Below are 19,782 nucleotides of genomic sequence, written 5' to 3' on the forward strand. Positions count from 1 at the left end.
TTTAAATCAGGGCACCTGAATTTCTGAACAACCTTTCTTTTTGGTATTCAATAAGCCCAAAACTATTAAGTTTGTAATACCAGAGATGAAAATTGGAACAGGCTATTCAGCAGCAAAATCTATAAACATCTTCTCACGAGAGGAGCTGAAAATGTTTAAGTTTCTAAAAGCTGCCTATACCAGACCATTGCCACTCATTACAATACAATTTCAGTATCAATTAATTTTTCAAAACCAAAGTTATTTAATTTTTCTAGATAAAGGACATCAGGAAGAATGAAACTGAGCAGATAAATGGAGCTGAGCTGAAATCAGCTATTATTTACTGAATTGTGGTAAACAAGGTCAAGGAGCAGATTGGTCCTCTCCTGTTTCTATGTTCCTAACCGCGTGGCTTAATTTCATAAACTATCACAGTTCAAAGGGAACTGATTGTTTCTCTGGCAATCATAATCTATTCACCAACTGTTTATTCCACACAAACTTTTCTGAGTAGATGTTTTTTATTGCATTACATCTGAAATTTGTGTCAATGGAAACGGGATCCAAGAATGAGGCAGACTGTCGGGAAGTTGAGACTATCTATGACAATGCCAGTGAAATATATTTTTCTTGTAACATCAAGTGAATGCGAATTTATTTTCTTTTTTAGTTTAGTTTAGAGATACAGCAAGGAAACAGGCCCTTTGGCCATCAAATCCGCACTGACCAGCGATCCCCACACATTAACACTATCCTACACGCACCACGGACAATTTACACATACACCAAGCCAATTAACCTACAAACCTGTACATCTTTGGAGTGTGGGAGGAAACCACAGATCTCGGAGAAAACCTATGCGGTCACGGGAAGAACGTACAAACTCTGTACAGATAGCACCCGTAGTCAGGATTGAATATGGGTCTGTATCTATTTGCAGTAACATTATCTTTAAGTGTGGCTGGACTGAGACGTTGATTTTATGAACCACAGATGATTCCTGTCATCTCTCTCTTCCTCTTAACCTACTCAAACTTGTTGATTACTTGGAAAAAAAACCTATTGCATGCACAGGTTCCGACTGCAATCATGCTAGGATATGAAAATCCGTTTTGTCCATAGTTGACTTGCACCATAATATTTTATCCTGCCTGATTCTGGGAGTAACTCGATGTCTTCAAAGACAGTATGAAATCAAACAAAGCCTCTAAAGTTGCCCGAAGTAGTGTAGACCTGAGGATTGGGAGCATTTTAAATTCAGTGAAGGAGGTTCAAGGAATTGATGAAGGCAAATTGTGTATGAGAGTAAATGATTGAGTAACATAAACAATGGACTGTGAGAGCTTTTGTAGATATATGAAAAGGAAAAGACAAGAAGATGCAAATATGAATCCCTTACAGACAGACATGGGCAGAGTTTACAATAGATCAGCCCATTGCAACTTGTCTACAGATTTGTTCTTCCAAATCCACTGACTACTTGGTGGCCTAAAAGTATAATCCCATCAAAGTGATCAGTAATGATAAGAACTAATTTTCCCAGTGATATTCTAAAAAGACCATTCCATGATGAACAGCACCATTTGATACCTGACAGACATATCTGATGTGCAAGTTCCATTAATGCTGGGATGTAGTTGGTCAAATTTCTGCAGAGAGGCAAAACAATCTGATGGGCATCCTTGTGTTCCAAGCCATTTTCAGGCAAGAAGCATGAAAGAACAAAGTCAACAGGATTACATTTCTCAGCACAATGAATTTCAAAGATTTTTGTCCTTGAATATGACTGATCTTTAAAGTATATTCAGATGGTATGAATGTTGTTGGTTGAGCCAGTTTACTGTCCATCCTCATTGCCTTGAATTGAGCAGCTTGCCAGACCAGGTAAGAAGACTTTGAATGTCAACCATATGGGAAGGTCTTCAATCACAGACAATTGTTAAATTATTAATTTTGGGGGTTTGTTTTAGAGATGAAACATAGAAACAGGCCCTTCGGCCCACCGAGTCCTCACCGACCGGTGATCACCCCTCCACGAGTGGCAGTTAATAATAATTGATTGTCTGTTTTTTTCTTTTGATTTTTGAATTATTATGCATGTCTATAATCTACACAAGTGTCAATGAAACATGAATTACGCCAACGTAAATAGAAGGAAATAGGTAGTTGACAAAATTATGTTTCAACAGCATGAAAGCAGATGAAAATAAAAAGCAAGCAACATAAACACATTTTCAATGAAAATAGGTCATGAAACAAGACTTTTATTTTAAAATCTTGGGAGGAAAGGAAAGAATAAGAAAATCATTTCAGAGAACATTGTGGCTGGATTGCAAGTACACATATCAGAATGCAAGGAAGATGAAGCAATTGAGAAAAATACCCAAATAAAAACACAATAACAAAGCAGGATGAATAACAAAATCATAAGTGGGTACAGAAGAGATCATTGAACAGTGTGATTGCATGTGTGTGGGGAACCAAATCAGGCTCTGGTAGCCAAAAATAATAGCAGAAAATGCTGGAAATACTCATCTAGTCAGGCAATATCTGTAGGGAGGAAAACCAATATTTAGGATCAATGACCTGGTTCTGATGAGTTCTGATGAAAAGTCATTGACCTGAAATGGTAATTCTGTTTCTCTCTCCACAAATGCCGTCTGACTTGCTGAGTATACTTAAAGCCTTTTTTGAATATATTTCAAATTTTCAGCGGGTACTGTTTTCTTTTTGCTTTTTGATTACAACAATTAAAAACAAGGAATATGTTTTGAAAGGTTATCTGGGCAGGTTTACGGCCTGTTCCCAGACCACATGACAGTCTGCAATGCATTCAGCGGTCATTTTTGTGCTGTATTAATGTCTTGTGTTAAACAAAGCTGTGCAATTGAAGCTCACATTAGTGTTGCAATGTGCCTGGTAGAAATGTTCTTCTCCCATTCACACTCAATGAGAGGGGGGGGGGGGGATAAAAACACTGAGTCCATTTAATTAATAATAATCTATCATTAATCAAGTCAATTATTTTTTAGATTAATAAATCTAAGACAATGGACTAGTACTAGAGAGGAGACTAGACACTGACAAGGTGATAAGGACAAAGGGGGTTAAATCAAACAGTTGTGATTTGGTGACATCGATCAAACTCAAAAGTAACGAAAGTCTAAGCAGCAGCTTACAGTTAGACTTTTAAGCTGTGAATATTGTTTGCATAATCCTATTGTGCAGTTCACTCAATAGTAAAACATTGATATTAATTTATGTAAAAGTATAGATATTTCATTGCAGATCCTGCAAATCTTTATCTCAAATCTAATTGATTGTGATGCAAAATAAAGTGCACAAGCTAATTCATTGTAAACACATTCTGCTGTATGACTGCAGAAAGCATTTGAAATAAAACCGTGTCAATATAGGAATTGGGCTATGTTGCAGTACCACCTGCCGATTGATGCACGACTGTAATACATTTTAATTTTGACAAATGTATTTTCCCCTCAGGAAATTTAAAACAATAATGGCAAATTTTCAGTTATCCCTGGAATATTTTTGAAACTGAACTGTTGAATAAGTGATTTACTTGTTTTTTTTACTGTTTTTACTTCATTATTCATTTCGCTAAGCATTATAATGATAAGGACTTTTGCATGTATAGAACTGAATGGTTATTTTGGAAAGTAAGGTGACTGAATGTCATCACTCATATTATAAACCATGAGAGAAGATACAATTCAGCTGAAAAAATATCATTTGAATCCCAAACTCCCTGAACATTTCTCCATTAGTCATTAATTTATACATAAAGATTATGATCTAAGAGGTGAATCACTGCCCCAAATGTAATCTATTTATCTGTCCTGAATAGATGAAGTCTAATATTTCCAATAATGAAAGAGCGATAGAAATCCATGCATTTATTTAGTGATAACCATGGCATAATTGGTCATTCCATGTATCTTACTCTAAATTGAATAGAATTTAATTGAAGAATTAAGTCTGAAGAAGGGTCTTGACCCGAAACGTCACCCATTCCTTATCTCCAGAGATGCTGCCTGTCCGGTTGAGTTACTCCAGCTTTTTGTGTCTATTTTAGGATTTACTATGAATCTATTTAATTTGCCATTTACTAAATATCAGGCTTGCTAAACTCTTTCTAATCTCCACTGGATCCCCAAAGTGCTCTAAAAGGAGGAATTTTCTGTTCCAATATTTAATTTTGATATTTCGTGTATTTGTAAGATTCTTGATACTTCAGCTGAGTAAAGCTTGCACAGAGCATAAACATAGGCGGATTGGCCTGTTTCTGTGTGGTCAACCATCGGTAAAGCTGTGAATAACAGCTATCCATTTGGAAGTTAAGGTCTGAGCAAATGTTTGCTGAATAAGCTGATTCAGTCTTGGCCGCACTGCCGCAAGAAGAGAAAAAATGGGGAAACAAAAAACTTTCTGCGCTTGGCTCTGCTGCCATTCAGTGACTGGGTGCCCGTATGGGCACAGGTGAAACCTTCGCTCCAATACTGAAGATAGACACAAAATGCTGAAGTAATTTGAGTCTGAAGAATGGTTCCAACCCGAAACGTCAGCTATCCTTTTGCTCCAGAGATGCTGCCTGACCCGCTGAGTTACTCCAGCATTTTGTATCTTTGCTTTAAACCAGCATCTGCATTTCCTTCCATCACATTTTGTTGGCTCCAATGCCTTTATGCTATCAAACATTCATCATTCAAGTCCGCGTATATGGGTGAGGCTGTCAGCAATGAGTCAATTACTAGAAATTCACACCCGTTCAGTACACAAACCACAGTAGAAGCTACACATTCTGCTCCACTTCTTAAATTTTGTTTCATTGACAACTATTTTTTGCAACAATCCAGGGAAACATTTATGGCACACATCTTAAAATGTACAGTGACTAAAGTGCTGAAGAAAGCACAAAGAGAAACCTAGACTTCGAGCAAAAGAAACCAAAGTATTCCTTTTACCTTCTTCATTGGCTGTGGAGAAGTGGTCTTTGACCTACAAATTCCAGCTTCTCCTGCCCTATGCCTCAACTCTTGGAGTGTGCATGCACATGCATCCTCTTATCTTTAATTTGCTTACTTAGATCCACTTCAGTCCTGTGAATTCTGAGGTGTCTGATGAAGCTAATATGGGAACCTCAGACTCTGACACAGGTAGGACAGGAGTGGCAGACATGCATTTTCACAAGTTATAGGAGTAGAATTAGGCCATTCGGCCCATCGATTCTACTCCGCCATTCAATCATGGCTGATCTGTTTCCGAATCCCATTTTCCTGCCTTCTCCCCATAACCCTTGACACCCATTCTAATCAAGAATTTGTCTATCTTTGCCTTAAAAATATCCACCGACGACCTCCACAGCCCTCTGTGGCAATGAGTTCCACAGATTAACTACCCTCTGATGAAAGAAGGATGTTGTTTGGGTGTGCTCCTTCATATGTTCAAATGTGGCATCTGTGTGTTCTCAATAAATGAAACAAGATTCTCATTAGCACCCTAAATAGTCCTCCACATTGAGCAGTCATGAGTCAGAGATCCACACAAGTGGAGATATAATACTTTTTTATGGAGGCTTTTGTCCACCTGGCAATGAGTCAGAATAGAGTGTCTGCTTCAGGTATGCAAATGGCCTGGCCTACGCAACATATCTAACTGAGTGTAATTAAGGGCTGGATGCTGGGGATGTTGACCGGGAATAAGATGTTGACTTGCTTTGCTTATCCCACTGCTGGATTTGGAGGTTTCTGCAGAGACAGTATTGTGGTATCTCTCCAGTGCTTTGAAGAGCCTGCTTAGGTAGTTCATTTTTCAGAAGAGTATTGGTGGACAGGCATCAATGCTGATGGACCATGAGCTTTTGTGCCTGGTACAAATTCTTAATCTTCAGGCATTGTTTTCCTCAGTTGATGCAATTGTGCATTTCTTTGTTGATGTCTGCTTTAATTGAGAGGCACCTCCTGTGTTATGGAAAGTAGTCTACCTGTTGCAGGTCTCATCATGGGGACTGTGATTTTGAACAGATCTGGTTGAGAACCTTTATTTTGCTGATGCTTCTTCAGATGTTCCCATGAAAGAGTCAATGATGACTTAAACTTGGTCCCTGAACATGCACACATGCAAGCATCATCAGCATGGTGCCACTTGATTACCGAGGTTGGTGTTCTGAAGCTGAGGTGACACAGGCTCAGCAGTTTCTCATTTGGTCTATACATTAGCTCCACTAGTGCAACATTGCAATGGAAACAACTGCCAAAAGTATGAAGGTGATCATACCACCTTACTTGACACCAGTCTTCAGTGAGATTGGATTGGTCGTGAACCCAATAATTAAGATCACAACTTGCATGTCATCAGATGTAAGATGCAAGACATTTCTATGGGCAACCAAATTTGGAAACAGAACTCCACAGTCCATCTGGATTAACAGTCAATGGCTTTTGCGAAGTTGAACAAAGCAATGTAAAATAAGTTGACGCGATTTCCTGCTCCTCACTTGAAGTTGGTGCACAATAAAGGCATAATTTTACTTCTGGATGGACTGAACACACACAGACACACCTTTTTTTGGAAAACATGTATTTAAGGGGCTCCTTTTACTTAATTGTTATTTATTTTGAAGCAAGCCAGACAGTATGTGAAATGATAGATATTTCTGTACTGAATTTCTTTGAGAGCAACGGATATAAATAAGCATGATGGCTTTTGTTTTAAAACCAGGTCCAAGGAACTGTTCTGCTGAGTTATGCAGAAGACTCCTGCAACATTTAATACCCATTAACGTTTTGGAAAACAAGCATATTTCCATAACTGAACCATTAATATTGATTCTGCACTTATTTTGCACCATGCATCTTCTGTTGAAAGTTAGTTTATCTATTTCAAAAAAGAGAATACCATGTGCATGCACACTTCCTCCACCTCATTCCATCATATGCCCCATACCCCGAGAGATACAATGGTATATTCAATGGTCCTGTAGCCCAGTGCACTGCTATCTGAACTTTGGAAGTTGAATGCTCTCTGAATTAATGACAGACTGCTGATCTCTCACACCAGAATTATAGATCTTATATATTCAAAAGAATGCATTGATGAATGAGATCTCTCTCTGGAAATCTTTAAAGCAAACTACAAAATTGCATCAAGATGTGCAATTAGCTGTGACTTACTGAGGAACACAAAAGCGCTCTGCACCTGATGGCTCATTGAAGTAAAAGGACAATGAATTTAAATAACACCTTGACAATTATTGTTTTCCCCAAATAACTGCAGTATTCTTGTTCCAACATCTCCTGCACTATGACTGTGTGAAATGAGCAAACAGGAGTGTCAGATAAAGCCATCTCTTGTAACTTTGTCTAAACTTGTCATTATTCCGTTCTGTATTCATAAAACTACAAGCAGAGCCAGCAAAGATAATGTTACTTGGTTAATCTGGAGCAAAAGCCATCCCACGACAGTAGACTGTTATGCAAGACAAAGCAAGGCAGACTGAGAGCAGGAAACCAAAGGGTATTGATTCAAGAGGAACCATAAATCATAAATCTTATCACCAAGTATGAAGACATTTCCATCCTGATGTACAAAAGATTTTGAGTAACCTTAGCTTAACATAATTACGTCACATATCTATTTGTACCTATTGATCCAATAATCTACTTGAGTGTACTGTGAAAAACATTTCATCTGCATTGGTCAACATTGGTTTGGGAATTGGACAATCTCCCGTAATCTCTTGCAATCAATTGTGTTAACAGATATATCCCGTAAAAGACAAGTTTTAGGGAGAGACAAAATACTTATTGGACTTAAGTAACCTTTAAAGCTGCAGTATCACTTCCCCCTCCCCTCAATCAATGACATTCTTTAACATAGCAAACTAAGAGTGGTGGTGGAATTTTCCTCTGGCTGCTCTGAATCAGTGAGAGTGTAAACTGAATTGGTTGATTTATTTTGACACAGAAATGACAAACATAACTGATAAGAGAGTGACATTTTCAAGCTGCATTCACATTGTCACTAAAACACAGCAACCAAAAGAAACCTTGCTCCCTCGCCCCATTGATCAAAGTCCAATATACGTCTAGACAGCAATCCCATGTATTTGGCCCAATTTTGAGTAATATCTCAAAGCAGATCTCCACCATCATTCTTAAATATTTCAAGCATATGAATGAAAAAAAACATAAAAATGTTAAAGGGCTCTGGAAATATCCTTTGTTGCACCCAAAATCTGAAAAATGAATACTGCAACTTTAACCGACTGTTTGCCTCTATATAGGCAAATTAGTCACCCAATGCCATTAACAAATCTAAAAATTTGATCTCCAGATTGTAGACACAGCCAAATTTTGGATTAAAAAAGTGATGAGCATTGCAGAATTCTTATTGGGCTAACTAGTTAAAAACACAATTACGAAAATATAACTTAAAAACTCTTGATGGGTTTTTGATCAATTTCCCTCCTGGGATAAATAAACTTCTATCGTATCATATGGTCATTCTCCAATAAAGTCAGATTTCCATGTTATATCCATGAGGGATTGCACCACGGGGTGCAATTATAGTTTAATAATCAATTTAGGTGGGACTTCCCGCCACATAATTAACAGTCTTTGTGATAATATACATAAAACGTAGCAATAGAGATGGTGTTCACATCAAGACTTTTTTTTCTGGAGTATCCTGTGCCAGGTAATGGGTCCGACTCCTTGCTACTCCTTGGTTTGAATGGAAGAGAATGTCTACAAAAGCCTGAGGTACATTGTTTTTAAATATAAGATGCTTATTTGTCAAGCTGCATTCAGGAATTAAATATTCTTCAAGGATCTCTTGCCTGATTGGTGGCACTAAACATGTTGTATTGGCAAGTTATTCTATTCCATTTCTATACATAAATTTCATTTAAGTCAAAGGAACAGGGAATGAACTTCAAATCAAGTATTTTTTTATTACTGTATGTGGTTAAAGGTGTTTAAAGGTGAATAAAAGAGTTTAGAACACATTGGAAATGTTTTCAGAGCTTCAACTTTTTTTTCTGTTTCTGGTCTTTTAACTTTTTTTAACATAATTTGCTTTATACTTCCTGCAAGCTGAGACATGGCTTAAAGAAAACCGCTTAGCACAATGGGTGGAGGCAAAGTGTATTGCAGGCCAAACAGCAGACCAAAGTGTGGGTCATGCCTGTGACAACACACATGCAATAGCTTTTGTGAACAAGGGTTGGTGGTAGATGAGCTTCCTAGTAAAATAAGTGATTTACAGTGGGGTCTTCTCCCATATCCCAAAACTCTGGTTAAAACGGAGCTGCTTAGCAGACATTTGGAGAGAGGCCATCTCCCTTCCATTGTTGTAAGTGAAAAGGTGAATAATGGAAATTAATTTCAAAACGTGAAAACCTACAGTGCAACAAAGATCTAAATCCATCATGGATCCATAATGTGAAACCCACCCTACATTTTATAACAACCATGCATTTTCATATACATTTTCAGATGAGGGAGCTGTATGGAGCTGGCTAAAGCTTCTCCAGATTGCACTCCCACATAATGCATTTTACAGATTGAAATTATAAGTTTTTGGGGAGCAGTTAATCTTCAATATTCATCACTCATAATTTCAATGCAATATCCAGGGTTGCAATTCACCTTGGCTGGTGGATCAAAGCACGCAGCAATGAAACTGGATATCAGGCAGGCCAATGAAACTGAACATCATGGGCAACTAATACAATGCCGTTGGCTTATGTTACCATCCAAGACAAATCCCTGTTCTGCCTACATTTGTATTCAATACAGATAATAATTCCCTTACTAATTACAATACAGATAATAATTCTCTGCATGGTCATCATCTTTTTTAAGCACTTCTGTAGCTGAAGAAAATATTGGTGCAGGTTTATAAAAAAGACAAGCCACCAAAACAAGAGGAATTGGATTCAGAGAGGACGCTGATTGGCTCTTTCAATTGACTTGAAACGATGGGAACTATGACAGAATTTAGATTGATAACTGACCAGTGATGGCTCTTCTGTTCCATGGGGAGTTAGTTCCGTTGCTTCCTGGGCTTCAACCTTCCACCCTTCTTTCTGTTCCCTAAGGGAAAGGAGAAAGCACTATCAATCAACATGGTTCTGGCACCTTTGGATATTTTGTGCTTAACAAAACAAATAAACAAAATTAATTTATAAAGATTTTGCCATCTCAATGCAATAGAATTGCTCAGACTTCAAGATACAGTTATAATGGAGGTAAATGGGATTAATGTAGATGGGCAAAAAGGACGACATTGTCACGAAGTGCCCAATTCAGTGCTTGACAAGTCTATGGCTATGATTTTCTTTCTTTACCACATTGCAAAAAGGAGTTTACAAATAACAAAATCCCAGTGCTACGGAAAGATTGAAGTTGAATAAATTGTTTTTGCATGCAGTTCAGATTCATTTTTTAAATTTCATAGCTATAAAAATAAGTATTATTTTCTAAAGTTGGCCAAAGAAATCCCAAGTAAACTTGACATTATACGAAAAGCGCCAAAGAATTACCCAAATCTACTGAATTAAATATTTTAATTTGGACAGTAATTTATTAATGTTCATGATTGATGTCCACTGAAATGAACACTCATTAGGTACATCATAAGCACTCAATTAACTTTACAAGAGAAGCCTTTGGAAAACTGAAGGTAGACACAAAATGCTGGAGTAACTCAACGAGTCAGGCAGCATCTCTGGAGAGAAGGAATGGGTGATGTTTCGGGTTAAGACCCTTCTTCTGAAGAATGGTCTCGACCCAAAATGTCACCCATTCCTTCTCTCCAGAGATGCTGCCTGACCCACTGAATTACTTCAGCATTTTGTGTCTACCTTCGATTTAAACCAGCATCTGCAGTTCTTTCTTACACACCTTTGGAAAACTGTTTTTCTTGGCTCCCAGTCTGGTGTCATCAGCACCTGCAAGGGCTAAAGTGGGGAACTCCTCCATGTACTGATGTAATCAGCATTCACCGCTGCGATGGATAGATAAAGCCTTATCAACTCTAATGGTGTTTATCTAAGATTGATGTGAACTATTCCCTCGTTCGCATATCAACGAGACCAAGAGTAGATTAGGCAAATGCTTCGTTGATCACTTATGCTATGTCCACCAAGGGGTATTGGATCTCCAGATTGCTAACTATATCAACTACCCTTCCAATTGCCATAAGACCTTTCTGTCCTGGGTCTCCACCATAGCCAGAGCAAGGCCAGGTGTAAACTGGAGGAACAGAACCTCATATTCCTCTTGGGCAGCTTACAACTCAATGGTATGAATGCTGAATTCTTCAACCTGAAGTAATAACTTTTCCCACCTCCCTTGATCTTTCTCGTGACCCCACCCCCACTTCGGTGTGCTCATTCTTCCACCATCTCCAAACCCTCCCGTGTCACCCAGTTCCTTTCCCCCACCTTCATACACTCATCTCCCATCCCACCTGGATACTTTCAAGAGAGAGTTAGATAGAGCTCTTAATGATAGCCGAGTCAAGGGATATGGGGAGAAGGCAGGAATGGGATACTGATTGTGGATGATCAGCCATGATCACGGTGAATGGCGTTGCTGGCTCGAAGGGCCGAATGGCCTACTCTTGCACCTATTGTCTATCCTCAGTCCCCCATGTCCCTTTTATCCCTTCTCTCTCCTCCCCTCAGTCCCTTCCATCCATATCCCTTTTTCTGACTTTACATTTCACTCCTCCTATCCTTATTTGGCACAATCTTCGCTCCTTTTCATCTCAAACCTTTGTCACCTACTTCACCTATTTACGAATCAAATCCCCCACATCTGTATCCACCCATTATTTGCTAGGCTTTGGCCTGCTCCGCCTTTTTTTCTCTTGGTTCTCACATATAATCAACCACCTGTCTATGGAACATTTCGGTCAAAGGATGTTTTCAAGTTTAAAATTTCCCAAACATCATTTTAATTAGTGTTTAACAATCAAACCTTTCCTGACATCTATTGCTGTGCTTTGATGATGAATTTGCAAAATTCAATGAATTCAAAGAGTGCGCAGTGAAGGTCAGAAACATGAACTGAGATAAGATGTGACGATGAAGACAGATGGTGGGGGGGGGGGGATTGATTGATATATCTACAAATGCAATTGTATTTCTCTGTTTTCTTAGTGTCATAACACAGAAAATTGATGACTGTTATCCAGGGTGCAACAGAATAAAGTCCATTTCCAAGTTATTTTTAATGAAGCAGTTTCTACCGATTTCAACAATAATCTTTTGCTTTCTGTGATGTGCAGCAAGAACTCCTCTGCACATCACAGTACAAGGTCCCTCTGCAAAGGATGTTACTACAGTAAAACACTATATATAAGTAATAAACATCCAGGAAATTGAGGTGGGTTTACAGCTGCTGATGATCAATAGCCTAAAGTTGACCCACTTTTGACATGAGGGGGAAAGACCAGATCAAGATCTTGTCTGCAAATGTCAGCCTTAACAGAAGTTACCACAAAAACTTTTCATATTTAACCCTCACTCTACATTCCTTGACCGCAACTTCTGAGAAAGCCTGGCTCTGGTGCAACTACAAAACTGACCCAGAGTATCAACACTTACTTCTCCTCACGCAATGGAACAGGTGTTCTGTGCTCGTGATCGAGTTGTGCCTCTGGCAGTACTTGTGCTTCCTTGCTCCGCTTGAAAGCTTCTTGTTGTTTCTGAATCTCCAGTAACTCCAACTACAAGACAGAAACAGCTTAGGTGTATATCACATTAAACACGTTAGCAAAAGTAACAGATGAATAATTATTTTAAAAATACCAAAAGTATTGGAGGTATACACAAAATGTTGGAGTATCTCAGCAGGTCAGGCAGCATCTCAGGAGAGAAGTATTGGAGGAATTTATTTGATAAAAAAATATTTTCATTCAATAATTGGACAGGAAAGACTGGCCTATTTAAATAGGATATTTAATCCTTAGGATGTCCCCTTAGCTCAGATGTTTCGCTCCAACAAACACGAGTAGACAGTTGAGAGAGAAAGAAAAAGTTAAGTAGCAGAACTGGAAACAAAGAAGGCTGAAGCAAGAAGTGGGACTGAGTCAAGTGTGGTCATACTGATATTTGGACAATCGGTTCATATTGGCAAGGGAGCCTCGCTGAGGCAGCTTTCTCAGCTGAGAACATCACTATCCCTGAACACCGAAGAATGCTGATAAGAATATTTCAGGATGCAGTAAAGCAGGGACAGGCTGGTAAATTGAATAAGTTTAAACTCCGATAGATGCAGACGAGGTGATTAAACCAAAAGGAATGAAAGGAAACAAGTACATTTAGAGAAAATAATGTTATAGCCAGAGAATTAGCCATAAAACCAAACCAATGACTGGAAGGTACGCAAAGAGATGGATAAAACGCTGCCTCAGAGGATGATCAAGAGAAACAATCATGACCATTGCAGAAGACCCTAGGTTAGGTACTCAGAGAAAAATTCACTGCATTGAACCCCAACCAAGTTCATCTGGAGCAGTTAATATCCAAATACAAGTAGCGAGTTTTGGATTCTGTGCAACTAACTGAAGAGCAGTGTAACTAAATAGTTAACGCGTCTTGTTTAAAACTGTGTTGTGAATCTTTGAGTTGTTTGAATAATCATGATTAACAAAGAAGTATGATTGTTAAGCAACGTCATTGTCCTGTGTTTATTATCAAAAGCTACACTTAGTTGGCAACATAAGCATTTATACAATTTTTTAAAAATAGCAGAACATCCCAAGGCACTGTTATGACACGTAGTTTGACTGTGAGCCACTTCTAATGGCAGCTTGGGGAATTAGTTAAATATCGAGTGTTTTAAAAGAGAAGGAAAAGAGGTGAGGTGTGCATTTTGTTGGGGAGGGAATTCTCAAGCCAATATCCTGGAAGTTATAATGCAAGGCTACTAAAGTTGAAGTAGTTAAACTTAGGGATGATCAAGAGGACCCAATTACACGAACACAGGGGGGTAGTATCTGTGAGGGATTCAAGGAGGTCTCCCATAGCTTGGATAAAGCAACACTGTCAGAAGCTGGCCAAGGAAATCAATGCCAGGAATGAGTCATCTAGGATTTGAGAGCAAGACTAAATATTTCCATGACTGCATGTGTGGTCAAAGTTAATGCACTCCTCCTCCAAACTCTAGAAGCCAAATGCAGACCAGGAGCATGTATATGTGTGCATACACACACAAACACACACAACACCTTTCTAAAGCGATTCGTTGAAATCAGCAAGTGTTTTGAAAGGGCAAAGATAAAGTGAATTGCAACTGTTTTTCAAAACTCAAGCTTGTCGGATAGCTGTATGAAAATTCACAAAGGTGTAGTGTGACATTTTAATCCAAATACAGGTACACCACCAATTTTCCGGCACACTTGTTGGCAGAGCCTTGCCGGATCATCCACCAAGAGGTCACGTAATAATTATCCAACAATACAGCTCTGACCCACTAATTATACCCCTCCTGTGTCTCTAAAGCGCCATGGACCACAATAAACTTAAAGAATTAACAATTAACAAAAAAGTAACCAATTAACTCTTTCAGGACAGAGGCATACGCCCTGAAAATGTGCTCCACACACAATGCCCTCATTATTTTGTTCGGAATAAAGGAGGTGCCGGGCGATCAGTTGCTGGAAAACGGGTGATGGACCTGTACTAGATCACAGTGCTCTCACTGCTGTGAGGTATCATTTCCAAAATTACTACTCATTTCATCAAAATGAACTGCCAATGAAGTGTGCAACATAATAGGGCGTGCTGCATAGGTTTACCAGGTTAATTCCCGGAGTGGCGGGACTGTCGTATGTTGAAAGATTGGAGCGGCTAGGCTTGTATACACTGGAATTTAGAAAGATGAGAGGGGATCTTATCGAAACATATAAGATTATTAAGGGGTTGGACACGTTAGAGGCAGGAAACATGTTCCCAATGTTGGAGGAGTCCAGAACCAGGGGCCACAGTTTAAGAATAAGGGGTAGGCCATTTAGAACTGAGATGAGGAAAAACTTTTTCAGTCAGAGAGTTGTAAATCTGTGGAATTCACTGCCTCAGAAGGCAGTGGAGGCCAAATCTCTGAATGCATTCAAGTGAGAACTAGATAGAGCTCTTAAGGATAGTGGAGTCAGGGGGTACGGGGAGAAGGCAGGAACGGGGTACTGATTGAGAATGATCAGCCATGATCACATTGAATGGTGGTGCTGACTCGAAGGGCCGAATGGCCAACTCCTGCACCTATTGTCTATTGCAACATAATAGTAATGGACTGTCAAAATTAGATATGTTCATTTGAATGAAGCTGAATGCCTCACGATGTTTTCACTTACAGTGGTGAGTCTTTCCAGTGCCCCAAACCTCTCATCCCACGTAGCTGTTGATTTTTCAAATGCCTCATGTCTCTTGATCAATTTTTCAGTCTCACCCACATTATTGCCTACATCACGGCTGCTGAGATAGGACTCCTGCGAAATCAGCCACGCTTCAGCAACTGAAGCATCCCTTGCAAACTGACACACTTCCAGTACTAAAAAGGAAAAACCACAATGATATTAAATTTTAATCAGTTAATATAGGTAAAAAAAACTTAAATGATGATTTTATGAATATTCAGTTCGATCATGAACACAGAGTAACAAGCCATTAGTAGTTACATTACTAGAGTGGTATTCTGGAAGCCAAATCTCCAGTCCTTACCTGGTCTGGCCTGTATGTGACTCCAAACCCATAACAATGTGAATGACCCTGAACTACCCTCCACAATAGCCAAGCAAGCCACTCAGTTCAAGGGTCAACTGGGAACGGGGAAGAAATTGTGGCCATGTCAGCAATGCTCACAATCAAAGGAATATAACAACAAATAGGCAGTAGCAAGCTGGGCAAACTGTACATTAATGTAACAGCCATTAACCAGGACTGGATATATTAACTTGTGAAAAAAAACTCTGGGTGGGTTAGGGTTGTGATAAAAATCAGGTTCAGACTAAACTAGAATTCTAAATAAATTCAAATTAAATCAATTTCGGAAACTTTGCTTTGATCCATTATAATGTTTGGGTCATTTTAAGTAATTTACTGATCTAATTGAACTAACAGAAGATTCTTTGATGGATTAATCACATCTTCCATTTGTTCTCTCGTAGTTGGACAGCAGTATGGTTGGCTCAGCAGCCATCCAATTTACACAGCTAAATGGGGCCTTAGTTGTTTTATCCATTTCTTTTTCCCTTCTGTTATTTATCTTGTGGTATTTACAGGTATGCACATATAACTTGTTCTGACTTAAAGTGTCACTGGGAATATTGATAATCATGAAGAGATGCGAGGACAAGGGCATAAGAACAGAAGGAAATCAGAGGAGTGGCTCATGTGGCCCTCAAGCCAACTCTGCCATTCAACGTGATCATGACTGATTTGCTCCAGGTCTCAACATTTCTGTATTAGTTCCCCAACATTCTCAATTCCCTGATCATTCAAAAGTGTGTCTGGTATCCTCTTTAAGTACTCTCATTTATCTCGCCTTCACAACCCTGTCGAATGGAGAATGCTAGAAATTCACCAACCTCTGTGAGAAGAGGTTCTTACAATCATCATGCCAAAACATGGCAATCCTTGTGTACTGCCCAGGTGAGGTCTGCCACATAATTCTACTGGGTTGTATCCAAAACAAAGCATTTCACTGAATCTACCTCATTAAATTGTGTATATTTACTTGATTTCAATGTTGAAGTGCTTCAGAATACAAAATATTTTTACCCTTTGAATCCCATGTAAAAATACATAGATTATATTTATCTCCAATTCTGGAGCAATCAATATACAGCTAATTCATGGGAAAAGCATTGACTTTCAAGATTAAGCCTAACAACTTTCAAAGATTGATCTTGTGCTCTATTAATGCTCACAGCAAAATTAAGTTGAACAAGGAACAAGTTGCTTGAATTGAAAAGGTGGATCAGATGGAACATTTTCCTCAACAGCATTACCAATCATTATTGTTACCTCAATTACATGTGGTAGTAATTTTTGAACTAATCATCTTGTGCCATTGCAGGGTGTAGGCAGTTTCAAATTCCTGAGTAGTATGACTGAAGCCTTCTTTTAGTTCAAGATTATGTGATAGCACACTAGGTGGTGACAGAGAGTTTAAAATTCTGCAGGAAAATATCCCACCTCATCCATGTCTTTCCCAATGCTAATAAATTTAAATTGCATTTAAATTGTCCGGGTAGTTTCAAAAGAAGGTCTGTGGCCTGTCCATAGCCTGTGCGCAGTAGTCTTTTGGTATTAAAATTGTTCTTTCACGCAACTATTGGTAATTCAACTAGTGTTTAGTGCCATATGGGAAAAGAGCTTGCATCAGATCATGAAGCGATGAAACAAATCGGCCTCAATTTTTCATAATACCTTGGTTCCAACATTTGACAGGAAACGATACAACACTCATGGATGACATGAGAACTTCCACTGGGGGTATACATATGAAATTTAATTAACTTGTTTAAGCACTTAAAAAAAAAAGAAATTAAGCACTTTGGATGTGTAATCCCAGTTGTTATGCAGTGAAATATAGCAATTGATAAGCAATGAGAAAGCCTGTTGAAATTTCAATGACATTGGAATTTCTTGATAATCTCTTGATATTCAGCTTCAGTGAAAGCTGGAGATTAGTATTGGCTGGAACTCAGAGGGAACTCCTTTGCTGCTCTTCAAAATTGTGTCTAATATCCTGCTACATCCACCTGAGAGAGCAGACAAGCTCCAGCATAACATTGCATCCAAATGACAGCACACTCAACATGGAAATGATCTCTCATCACATTTAGGTGGCAAAGGAGGACTGACATGAGAATGTTTCACTCACAGAGGCGCAACCAGTACCAACGATCATCCCACTTATCCATCATCAATTTTCTGTTCTCTGTAAGTTGTATCAACTTCTCTTTGATCTAAGAAAAAAATAGATTTGTATACTTCAGTGCACATTTTGACACATCTGATTTTATAAAATGAATTTTGAAGGTAAGATTATGCTGTGAGACAAAAGTGGGTGCAAGATGTATGCAAGACTACGATATAATCAGGCCTCTTGATGAGACCTGGAGCTTTAAGTCTGACACATTGCAGTAGAAAACACTCAACTGCCTATGACATTTATAATCTATGTGCAGAAAAGTAAAGAAACAAAACTTTTTTAATATTATTAAATAGTAAACCAGTGCTGGAGTAGCTGAGGCTACTTTTTTTTTATAAGCTTGGCTTATTTCACATCTGCTTGTTTATAAAAATACACAGACATTACTTTGTGAGATACATGGAATGCAGGTTGGTTTACACAAAAAATGATACAAAGAGCTGGAGTAGCTGAGCGGGTCAGGCAGCATCTCTGGAGAAGATGGGTCGGTGACATTTCAGGTGGGGGACTCTACTTCAGACGATGAGTCCCCAACCGAAACTTCATTTATCCATCTCCAGAGATGCTGCCTGACCCGATAAGACACATAAACAGATAAGGAATGGAGAGATAACAATCATGTGCAGGCATTTGGGGCAGCACAGTGGCCCAGCGGTAAAGTTGCTGCCTTACCGCGCCCGGAAACCAGATTTGGTGCTGTCTGTACGGAGTTTGTACGTTCTCCCGGTGACCGTGTGAGTTTTTTTCTAGGTGCTACGGTTTCCTCCCAAATTACAAAGATGTACAGGTTTGTAGGTTCATTGGCTTCTGTAAATTATCCCCAGTGTGTAGGATAGAACTAGTGTATTGGTGATCGCTGGTCGGTGCAGACTCAGTAGGCCGAAGGTCCTGTTTCCAAGCTGTACCTCTAAACTAAACTAAGATGGGATTAGTTTAAAATGGCATCATGGTTGGTATTGATATTGTGAGAGAATGAGCCTGTTCTGTGCTGTACTGCTCCATGTTCTATGCTCTGCAGTATTTTAACAGCATGGCAGCAAATGAGAAATTTGCTGAATTATTTGGATGTTAGGTAACGGTTTTGCATGCAAAATACTATTTTGGGTTATCTTGATTTAATATATAATTAAAATAATTATTTCAAAGTGGCCAAGAGGTTAGGTGTTAGATATTAAGGGCATTTCACTTACAGTGCATTTGGATCAGGGCAAATTGAAAGTCCAGCCTACAGCACAAATCAGCCTCTATGTTAAAAAGTGGCATATTGTAGCCTTCACACTCACTGCATATTTTTACCACAGATCACAGTCTGTCATTTACTAACAGTGAACACAGATGATGCACTTACCGCAAACACAAACTGCAAAAGTTCACCATAATGTGTTACCTTACATCTAGCACATGAATATGTCTTCTGCATGCAATAACTTTCTGTTCAGCAGTAAACACAGGTTGGTTTGTTCACTCGGCTTCAAGTGCAAATGTTGGAAGTCGATCCACTGTGCATCAACAAAGAATAACGAAAGCAAGCTTGAAATCCATGTAAACATCCTGCCCGTCCTCACCTCATCAGAAGCAAGATGTTTGCGGGTTAACATCGTCTTGCCCAGGTCAATACAGGACACAAAATTCCTGTTTCTGGCGTCAACTTCTGCTCTGATTCCCTGATGGTATTTCATCAGTAGCTCCACAGAGGAGATATCCCTGTCATTTAACATAACAATTGAACATAACATTTAATTTAGCAAGAACTTACTGCCAAAGTAACATGGAAATAATTAACTGTATGTATCCTTAAGTTAACTAATACATTGAACATTGGGCAATTATCCTT

At 38.8% G+C, this 19,782-nt stretch overlaps 1 protein-coding gene across 5 annotated transcripts in view; it reads right to left on the reverse strand.

Moving 5' to 3' along the window:
• LOC144597241 (spectrin beta chain, non-erythrocytic 1-like) overlaps positions 1-19,782 on the reverse strand; it is a 173,348-nt gene that overhangs the window by 23,693 nt on the left and 129,873 nt on the right. For all 5 annotated transcript variants that reach the window (XM_078406303.1, XM_078406304.1, XM_078406302.1 and 2 more), the window contains 5 exons: positions 19,514-19,652; positions 17,898-17,982; positions 15,364-15,560; positions 12,617-12,738; positions 10,019-10,097 (listed from right to left, as the gene is read on the reverse strand). In XM_078406303.1, the coding sequence (XP_078262429.1) occupies positions 10,019-10,097; positions 12,617-12,738; positions 15,364-15,560; positions 17,898-17,982; positions 19,514-19,652 (622 nt within the window). The remainder of the gene's footprint in view (positions 1-10,018; positions 10,098-12,616; positions 12,739-15,363; positions 15,561-17,897; positions 17,983-19,513; positions 19,653-19,782) is intronic.

Source organism: Rhinoraja longicauda, chromosome 10 (assembly GCF_053455715.1).
Source record: "Rhinoraja longicauda isolate Sanriku21f chromosome 10, sRhiLon1.1, whole genome shotgun sequence".
Classification (NCBI taxonomy): Eukaryota; Metazoa; Chordata; class Chondrichthyes; order Rajiformes; family Arhynchobatidae; genus Rhinoraja; species Rhinoraja longicauda.